This window comes from Mandrillus leucophaeus, unplaced genomic scaffold (assembly GCF_000951045.1).
Source record: "Mandrillus leucophaeus isolate KB7577 unplaced genomic scaffold, Mleu.le_1.0 Scaffold249, whole genome shotgun sequence".
Taxonomy (NCBI): Eukaryota; Metazoa; Chordata; class Mammalia; order Primates; family Cercopithecidae; genus Mandrillus; species Mandrillus leucophaeus.
Genome location: NW_012102576.1, coordinates 1,163,005 through 1,173,857, shown reverse-complemented (window position 1 = coordinate 1,173,857; position 10,853 = coordinate 1,163,005). Strand labels below are relative to the sequence as shown.

At 35.4% G+C, this 10,853-nt stretch overlaps 1 protein-coding gene across 2 annotated transcripts; it reads left to right on the top strand.

Moving 5' to 3' along the window:
- The first annotated feature begins 616 nt into the window (after positions 1-616).
- CD69 (CD69 molecule) lies at positions 617-7,356 on the top strand. 2 transcript variants are annotated; one of them, XM_011983317.1, is made up of 5 exons: positions 617-770; positions 3,446-3,568; positions 4,600-4,799; positions 5,166-5,269; positions 6,250-7,356. In XM_011983317.1, exons 1-5 carry the CDS (start codon positions 707-709, stop codon positions 6,359-6,361), a joined length of 603 nt encoding a protein of 200 aa, XP_011838707.1. In that variant the 5' UTR covers positions 617-706; the 3' UTR covers positions 6,362-7,356. The 2 variants fall into 2 exon arrangements, with proteins under 2 accessions (XP_011838707.1, XP_011838708.1); XM_011983318.1 differs by having other exon boundaries at positions 626-770; positions 5,166-5,273; positions 6,264-6,335.
- The last annotated feature ends 3,497 nt before the right edge of the window (positions 7,357-10,853 follow it).

Genomic DNA, 10,853 nt, shown 5'->3' with positions numbered 1-10,853 from the left:
TTCTGTTTCCTGCATTAAAACAACTTCTTACTACATGATACATCTAGTCGCCAGAGAAGAAGTGAATGACACACTTCCAAAAACCAATTCGTAGCTTTCTAAATAAAACTCTTCCAGGCTGGAGAGAGATCCATGAGCACAGAGATCTTAACATTCATATTCAACAATAAATCCTGGGGCCCCAGACAGTGTCAGATGCATAGCAGGTGTTCAGTAAATATCAGTTAAATGTATGAATAAATGGATGAACAGGATTCCTGGAAAATACTACACTCTCCTTCTCCAAATTATTTTTATCTCAAAGACAGGAATCTCTAACTTTTAATTCTTTACTTAGATTATGCTGTCTCCTAAACTATTTGCGTTTTCTAGAAATTTAGGGCAGGATGTCTGACAGTCTGGGAAAATCCCACTTTCCTCCTGCTACACCTTACAGTTGTGAGAAAGCGCATTTCAGACAACAGGGAAAACCCATACTTCACCACAACAACACACTCTGCATTGTCTGGTCCACTGGAGCATAAATTAAAGAGAAACAATGTAGTCAAGCAAGTAGGCGGTAAGAGGAAGGGGGTGGAGACTTCATCAGGGAGTATAAACTCCCTCCGATGCCTCCGAGCCTCAGAGACTGAACAAGAGCTCCAGGAAAGACTTTCACTGTAGATCGACTTGACCTCAGATTAACTAGGGAATCTCGAGAATAAAGATGAGCTCTGATCCTTGTTACGTAACAGAGAACAGCTCTTTGCATCCGGAGAGTGGACAAGAAAGTAAGTCAGATCTGATTGCATATTTACTGTCTAGTATCTCTGTGTATGACATATAATAGTAGTTATAGAAGATATACTCTATATATGATATGTATATGATATATAATCCCTACATATGATATATAATCTCTATATATGATATATAATCGTAGAGAAAATATACTGCTAATCTCTATATATGTGATATCTAATGGTTGTTAGGGAAGAAAGTAAGGCTTTGTCTTTTAGACAAGACAGGTTCTTCTTCAGGGAAGAGGTAAATCCCTCTTTATCTATAAGAAGATAGAATATCTGAGATAAGAGAAAGCTGCAAAAATTAATTTCAGAAGATCTTTAAAGATCTTTCTCTTTGCTTTAGTTTATATCATCTCAGTGTTTAGATTTAACTAGAAAACTTTCTGCTCTAGCCCAGTTATTCTCCATCATTTTTTTTTTCATATCCATGTGTACATTCTCCAGGAAGTACTGTCTCTCTTTATGAAAAATTCTATTTTCCACATAAGCAATTACATTGTTTGCCTTCCTTTGCATCTTTGCCTGCTCTCAGCGTGCCTTATCCTGTGTTCTCATGACAGCATCATGTCGTTGCTGGAAACGGGCAAGTTTGCCATCTTTGAGAGAATAGCTATACGAGCAGATGAAAATTTACAGTGTCCATGTGTAATTCACTAAAACAAAAGTCACAAAAGCATTCCTGAAAATGCAATCTTCCGCTTTGGTAGTCTTTATCAGACTTTTTTCCTCCATTTCATCCTTCTAGTTAACCCTTCCAATGTCTGGCTGCAAAGTCTATGGAACTTAGACTTTTTCTTCCTTTGCTTTGTTTCCCATCAAAATACAATCATCCCAGAAACTTTCCTCTCTTCTGTTTGTCTACTCTGTCCACCTGTCTAGTTTACTTCCTGTTACTGGGATTTTGCCTATTTTTTATACCTTATTTCTGTAAAATTTATTTGAGTTTTTCCATTTATTCCTTTCTCCTTGGTTAATGAGGTACCCTAAAGCATTAGCACTTAGGAATTAGTCTTTACTTGTCAGCAAGAGCTATCTAGTAACAAAGGGATATGTGAGAGACAGCAGAACTGAAACGATCTTGTAGAAAGGGATTATTTTCTAAGCAAATGTCTACTATATTAGCTTACTCTCGAAAAACATCAGTTACCTCTCATAAATCCATCCTGTGTTTAAGAACATAAAATTTAGTGTGGATAACAAATGCAAAGCAAGCAAATTTTCAGGTAACCAGGTGAGCCGTTACTTACGGCACAGTTGCGTTGCCAAAAAGAAATAATAATAATAATTACTACTCAATAAATAGACAGCATAGCTGAAATAAGGACCTAATGCAGAAATTCTTAACTTTTCCTGATACCATTTCAACTTTCTTTTGAATGTCTAATTTAGGCTGCCCTAGTAGGTGCTTCATTAGTAGGAAGAAGCACTGAACGTCATCTTTGGGTGATTCAATAAGTAGCAAATTGGGTTTATTTTCAACTTCTCCATTAATGTGCGGGACCTGAAACCAAAGAAAAAGTGTTGGGGGAAATGTTTTGTCACCTAGGAGATAAGTCAAACTGTGGGTAACAATAGCCCTCATTAATGGGAGTAAAGTATCATCTGAGAGTCATCTCAAAGCTTACTCCCCAGTTGAGCCAATGGTCTGAGTGAGACCCTGGAGCCCATAGGTTATTGGGGTGTGTTAGTGCTCACTGAGGAGACAGAGCTGTTGCAATACTGAGTTCAAGCAGCACAACTGACTCACATAACGTGAAGTGAAACCAGACAGAGCTCCGAACTTGGTACCTTGGGTAGCAATGGTGGCTTCCGATGATGGTTCTACACAGGTGATAAAAGGAAAATTTACTCTGAGAAGTTGAGAAAATCGAGCTAGATGGCAGCGAAGTAAAGACTTCTCTTGCAAAATCTGAGTGCAGATCTGTGATGGGAAAAAGAGCCTCCAGATAAAGCAAAAGTTGATGTTGACACCAGTACCCAGTAAATTGCTATGAAAAAAGGCAACATCTCTTGGTCCAGTTTACCTTTAGATAAATGTTTGAAGGATAAAAATACATGTGTTTCAAGATATGTCTTATGTAAACTTTTTTAAGTTATGAAAATCATCCATATTGAAAAATTGAATTTTTTATTTTGAAACTGTTTTGCATTGTCAGTTACTCAAGCAGCCATTTTACATTTCGGTGTTTGAGAACATAACACGGACTTGTATACTCCTTGTGGGGCCACATTTTAAGAATCTTAACAGCTCATCCTGCAAAATTAAAATCCAAAATCTAAATCACAAAATTCTCTTTTCTCTTTCCTCAGTTATTTACTTAGACTATAGAACAGATATCCTCCTAGAGTTTTTTGTAACTATCAATTATCATTAACATCATATTCCTATTCTAAATCCTTCCACTGAAACACTACTTGTTGGGAAAAAAAGGCTTTTACTTTGTTTCACCACTGTACAGAGGGTAAATGGAAAAACTTTCACTGAATATAATACTGTTACATTTCCTCTATTATTTTAACATCTTTTGAAAAATTTCTATAAAGAGATGGAGAAATTTCATGTCAGGAGATAGGAAATATTAAATTTAAATGCCTGAAAAGAATATCGCATATTCCTTCTATAGTCTGCCTGAACTCACCCTCAACTTTCTCCCTTCCAGATGACGCCACCAGCCCCCGTTTCTCAACACATCGTGAAGGATCCTTCCAAGTTCCTGTCCTGTGTGCTGTAATGAATGTGGTCTTCATTACCATTTTAATCATAGCTCTCATTGCCTTATCAGGTGGGTCTGCTCTTCATCAATTCTTTCAAAGCCTCCCAGCTGTAAGCATTCATGCCCAGCTGAAATCAATATTAGTTTAGTCTAGTTAATCAGAAATTGTAGCTAATTTAGAATCATCCCATGTACCATATATGGCCAATTTCCTACTCAATACTAGACATAATTCCACAATCCTCAAATAATTAATGTAATACTTTTATAAGTATTAAAGTATCTATGATTTATATATTACTGTAGAATAAAATTGCATTTGAAAAGACGTTTACATCTAGAATGAAGGGAGCTGATTTGAATTCTGAATAAATAGCTATTTAGCTGGAAAAAAAATGTGAACTTCATATTCATTGATTATGGAAAAAATCGTATCTAAAGTCATAGATTAATCAGGAAGTGGTCAGTCTTTTGTGTTTTATATCAAAGGACACATAATGGTAGTTCTGAATAATTAAGATTATATTTAAAAGTTCCCAGAGAGTCAGTAGTGATTCAGTATTCAATACTTCCAGCTATACCGAGATATATTTGTGTCTTTTACAAATGGGAATGTTTACCATTTTTTGAGATATTCTCAGCCATATGTCTTTCTGTATTTTGAATTGGTTCCCTAAAAGTTACTCTCTTCATCTTTCCAACCTAGTGTTATAAATACTGCATCTTCAAATTCTTCCACCTCTGCATTCAGATTCAAAACCTTATTTGAAATATATAATGTACTTTACCCTTTCTAGTCCAAAGAAATATCTAGTCCAAATTTTCAGAATTTTTCTATATTTCTGTCATTTTCTGACATTATGGCCAAAGGTACATCCCCTCATCCTCATACCTCCATCCAATGATGATTAGGCTCAATGGAAAATCAGATATGGTCCTGAGAACTTTCTTTCTTCATACCCTTTTCAGAATTCTCCTTTTTAGCTTTTATCCTTTACTTTATCACCACCTAGCACGACATAGCATCCTAAGGCTAGTTTTGCATGCTATGGGTATTTCATTTCTTTTGTTACTAAAACAAAGCATTTTTCTGTTCACAGTGGGCCAATACAATTGTCCAGGCCAATACACATTCTCAATGCCATCAGATAGCCATGTTTCTTCATGCTCTGATGACTGGATTAGCTACCAGAGGAAATGCTACTTTATTTCTACTGTGAAGAGGAGCTGGACTTCAGCCCAAAATGCTTGTTCTGAACATGGTGCTACTCTCGCTGTCATTGATTCTGTTAAGGACATGGTAAGAATGAAAAAAAAGATAAAATATTACTATTTTAATTAATATGGCTAATCAGTGGTTTCCTTCTGTTTCTGAGTGGAAGAAAAAAACAATATTGTACCTATTTCAGATGTAGGAAAATATCATCCCAGAGAACCATATGATCAGCCTGAGGTCAAAATGAGATTTACTCACTTTAGTCTTTTAAATTTGACTTGATTGCTTAGCTTCAAAGACCAGAAATCCAAATATGCTGATCCTATATAGAATGAGTCAATGGTCAGATGAGCTGTCATGCCTCAAGTTGCAGCTTTTGAGAAACAGGATTTACTATCTAGTTCCCCAGCAGGGTGTTTAATGTAACAACTCCCTTGTGCTTTCTTTAAGAACTTTCTAAAACGATACGCAGGTGGAGATGAACACTGGGTTGGACTGAAAAAGGAACCTGGTCACCCATGGAAGTGGTCAAATGGCAAAGAATTTAACAACTGGTAAGTCTCCAGAAGTCTCTGGCGGGCATCTCAGGAAAATCATTTTCCTTTTCTCCTTTCAAAGCACTTTAGATACGAAGGCTGAGCTCTTCAAGAGCTCTAACAATCTCTTCTGAATGCGTATACTCAAATTCTTTAATGACAGCCTTTATTATTATTCTTTTTTCTTTATCCACACTTATAATACATAAAATAAATGCTTATAGTAATTTTTCTCAGCAAACTCTAATGTGAGGAATAGATCTGGTTCATTTGGAAATATTCTAATGATATTATGATGATGCAACAAAACCCCACTTTCAATGTCACATTTAGTCTTTACTAATAAGATAGTTGTTGGAAAATAAATCCCTCTTACTATTTCTCAGTTTTCATCTCCACAGAATAAAGAATAGTTTCAATGCCTAATTATGAATTTCTATAGACCTGAAAGAAAATTTGCCCCAGAATTAGATACTCTATTTTCATTACTTTTAGTTAAAATACATTTAATGTTTGAAGATCATTTTATAAGTTTGTTGTTGATCATAATACTAATAAAGTATCGAGATTAAAATTCAGGTCTCTAGAAAAGGAATTCCTAATATTTGTCCTATGGTTCCATATCCACAGATGGGCTTCAGGAACCATAAACCCCCTAAAGCTGTATGCACTAGTATGCATGGCTGTTGGATGCATATAATTTTGTGAAATTATTTATTGAAAAATCTATGAACTCAAAAATGACCAAGAATCACTTCTCTGGTGCCATGCCAGCCAAATGAATGGCGTGCTTTCCTCTTACCCCCATATTTTTTTTCCACATACTTTTTTTTTCAATTCTTGTCCATTGTCTCTACAAATTAGTCTATGATTATTTGACTTATGTATCCTGCTGAGAATTTAAAAGAAGCAGAGGTCACCATCTTGAGTTCATTCTCATGTAACTGAATGAAAGCAATGAGCTGAAAATAATTGTAAGTTTCTTTATTGTTTGACAGGTTCAACTTTACAGGGTCTGAGAAGTGCGCTTTTCTGAAAAACACGGAAGTCAGCAGCATGGAATGTGAGAAGAATTTATACTGGATATGTAACAAACCTTACAAATCATAAGGAAACATATTCACTTATTGACTATTGTGGAATGGAACTCAAGGAAATCTGTGTCAATGGATGCTGCTCTGTGGTCTGAAGTTTTCCATGCAGATTTTGTGAAAAAAAAAAAAAAATTCGTAGTATCTTGGGAATTTTCTTCCAAACAGAACTATGGAAAAAAGGAAGAAATTCCAGGAAAAATCTTCATTGTGGGCTCTCGTTGCCATGAGCTGGAAGCATAACAGGTTGACTGATAACCATGCCCAAGAATGAGAAGAATGACTATGAAACATTTGGATGCACTTTATATTATTTTGAATCCAGAAATAATGAAATAACTAGGCATGGACTTACTATTTATTGCTGAATGACTACCAACAGTGAGAGCGCTTCATGCCTTTGCACTATTGGAAGGAGTTAGATGTTGGTACTAGATACTGAATGTAAACAAAGGAATTATGGCTGGTAACATACGTATTTAGTCATTGAATCCCTTAAACTCAGGGAGCATTTATAAGTGGACAAATGCTTATGAAACTAAGATTTGTGATATTTCTCTCTTTTTAGAGAAATTTGCCAATTTACTTTGTTATTTTTCCCCAAAAAGAATGGGATGATCATGTATTTATTTTTTTACTTCCTCAGCCATAGACTGGTCCTTTTCGATGGTACATATTTCTTTACCTTTATAATCTTTTATACATTGTTTTACAGAGAAAAGACATAAGCAAAGAGTATGAGGAATATTTGTAAAACCTAGAAAAGTGTTGGAAAATGTGCAATATGTGATGTGGCAAATCTCTATCAGGAAATATTCTGTAATGTTCAAACCTAGAATAATACTAGTCTTATAATAGGTTTGTGACTTTCCTAATCAATTCTATTATGTGCAATACTTCAATACTTCTTTTAAAATATTTTTATGTGCAATAAAATGTATTTGTTTGTATTTTGTGTTCAGTACAATTATAAGCTGTTTTCATGTATGTGAAATAAAAGTAGAATAAACACAATGGTTTCCAAGAAAGTTCATTCCTTCAAAATACATTTAAAAGTATATACTGTATGAGAAAGAAGAAAACAGAGTACTATGACTTAGAAAAAAATCCCATCTAGGGTAAAACCCTTAGTTTTACAACAGCTTATACATATCAAATTGTTTTCATATACTTATATGCTAAAGGGTGTATGTATGCATATTCATTTTTCTGTGTATAGAAGATGCTCTGTAATAATTACTCCTCATAGTCAATGCTCTGAAAGTATCCTGTTCAATTCTGAAGTGCTATATACACTTTAGTTATTTACGTAAAATAATTCAATACATAGAAATGAGGCATAATCTTCATGGGATATTTCAATCAGCAAAAAACTTGATGATGTAGCTTGGATGTGTGTCCCTGCCCAAATCTCATATTGTATGGTAATCCCCTTTGTTGGAGGTGGGGCCTGGTGGGAGGCGATGACATCATGAGAGCGAATTTCTCATGAATGGTTTAGCATCATCCTCTTGGTGGTCTCCTTGCAACAGTGAGTGAGTTCTCAGGAGATCCGGTCTTTTAAAAGTGTGCAGCACTCTCTCTCTCTCTTTCTCTCCCTCTCTTTCCTGCTTTCTCCATGTGACATGCCTGCTCCCACTCCACTTCACCTTCTACCATAAGAGCTCCCCTAAGCTTCCACAGAAGCTGAGCAGTGTCAGTGTTATGCTTGTAAAAACTACAGAACCGTAAGCCAATTAAGCCTTTTTTCTTTATAAATTACCTTGTCTCAGATATTTTCATAGCAATGCAAGAATAGCCTAATACATTCGATTACCTTCAAAATTGTTTTATAAATGTAATTTGCAATATTCTTCTCTGCCTGTTGGAAATGTGTGATGTGTATGGTATCTCTAAACTATTGACAGATGGCAAACGGAAATGTGGATTTCAGACACTGCTTAGTGAAAAATAACGACCTCTGCGCTCCTGACTTCCCACAGCTGTGGGAAAAAAATGAAACAAGCAGCCTCCTAGTTCTAATAGTCTATCGTTAAGAACAATCTACTCCTGAGTCATCTTAGAAAACAATGTCTTGTGATTAATATTTTAGTTATAACATATTTTTATGTGCATAAAATCTAATCAAATTATGAAAACTGAGCAAGCTTAAAAATATTATTTCTATATTAGTATGATACAGTTTTTAACTCATTGAATACTGACTGTATCACCTAAAAAGTCAATGAATTTTATCATTTTTAAAAATAATTTTATTGAATCCCTATAATTATGTGAAATGACCAGCTGACGTGCTTCCCTTTCCAGAGGAAGAAGTTGAAATTATGTTGAAAAAGCAATGGATAAAACACGGATAACTGAGTTACTTTTTTTACACATAATTTGAAGTCATTTTATTCTTAAGGACCACTGCTTTCTTTAAATAGATAAAAAAATAGAATACTTAAAGGGAATAATTTTATTATTTAAAGTATGACTCTGCTTGCTAGTGAGCAATTACAAATATAAAAACTGAGTTTGTCTCAAGAACCCCTCTTGCCCAGGCTCTGTCCCCGTTACAAAAGTTGCAGTGCCGTCTAGTGGTTGTAGGAGATTACTGCACTTCTGTTTTAAGTATAGAACAAAATATGTAGCGCATGGCGCTGTTCAGAGCCAAGGCACTGGGGGCCAGACCGCCCTCGTTTCATCTCTACCACGCGCGAACTGACTAGCTATTTTATCAGAACTCGTTCAAAATTCAGCTAAAATTAGCTAGATATTAAATTAGTTAGTACATGAAAACAAACTTAAAACATTATCTGGCTCCCTAGTACACCGTAGGCATGTATTAAACACTCATGATGATTATTATAACTAGAAACACAATGTCTTCACACTTCCAGTATTGGCATAAAGCAACGTTTCTACAAGACATGTCTATTTCTACGTAATATATCTTATTTGTGTTTGTTTTTGGAAAACCTTTTTAAAATGTCATTTGGCAAGCACCTGCTGCTATGATGGACACCAGAGTTAAAATACTGAGCAAATTCCGCATGGCAACTGACTTTGTGGAATTCACGGTCTGTTTGGAAAACAAGCAAGAAGATGAATTAATACGGTGTGATGAAGGTTATAATAGGAAAAATGTAGGGTGCGATGGAAGCATATTAAAGATATACTCCCGTATTCAAACCTTTAGCTAATCATCAAAATTTTAACTCTGTAGGCTCTGTAGGCTACATTCATGTTGAATAGTTACATAAATATATGTAAAATAAAACCATCAGTTATCCATGTTTTGCGTTGCTTTTTCAACATAATTTCAATTTCTTCCTTTGGAAAGGGGAATACGTCAGCTGCACATTTCACATAATTATAGGGATATGGTGATTAGCTTGATTTAATCATTCCACACTGTGTACAAATAACATTACATTATACCCCACAAATATATACAATTATAATTTGTCAATTAACAATAAAATTTTTCAAAATTTTTACACTCAAGTGGCTTGTGTGTGTGTGGATGATGATTCTTGATTTCTGTAGAGGAAAGATACGGTAGTCACCACTCTCTCAACACTACTTTTTATATTTTTTCTAGTTATAAAGGAAATAACTTAATCTAGAAAAGTGAAACCTAACCCTTGATAATACTGCACCCCATCCATATTTCTCAATATTTTTATTGCCAAGTGTAAAATGTAATTAAAATAATGCATGTAAAAGTGCTTCGTATATGCTAAAGAACTACGTACCACAAGTTGACTTACTTCCAAATTTCTAGGTACTGAGACCTGAAGCTCACCTTATTTTCTCCTTATTTTACATATACTTTTCAATAACTTGAAACAAACAAAAATGTGCACATTGTAAACTTAAAATTACGGACTTCTAGTTTTCAAAAGATATCATGGACAGAAGGACAAGTCGTCACAGAGTGCAAGACATTCTAACACGTGTAATTGATAAAGGAATCTGTCTCTCCCCACCCCCATCATCTATCTACCTACCTACCTACCTACCTATCTATCATGTATCTAGACAACAAATCAATAATACAATGACTGTTGACCTTAAGAAGGGAGGCTCTCAGTCCTCAGCCAAGAAGAAAAGGAAACTTGAGCACTATAGTCGAATAAACTGGTTTTGCCAACAACCTGAATAACCTTTGTATTACACTCTTTTTGCATTGTTATAAAGAATTCCCTGTCCAGGTGCAGTGGATCACGCCTGTTATCCTAGGACTTTGGGAGGCCGAGGTGGGTGGATCCCTTAAGCTCAGGAGTTCGAGACCAGCTGGACAGCATGATAAAACCCAGTCTCTACTAAAAATACAAAAATTAGCTGGGCATGGTGCATGCGCCTATCATCCCAGATACTTAGGAGTTTGAGGTGGAAGGACCACCTGAGCCTGGGAGGTAGAGGCTGCATTGGGCTGGGATTGCCACTGCACTAGAGCCAGGGCAACAGACTGAGGATGCTGTCAAAAAAGAAGAAAGAAAGAAAAAGAAGGAAGAGAAGGAAGG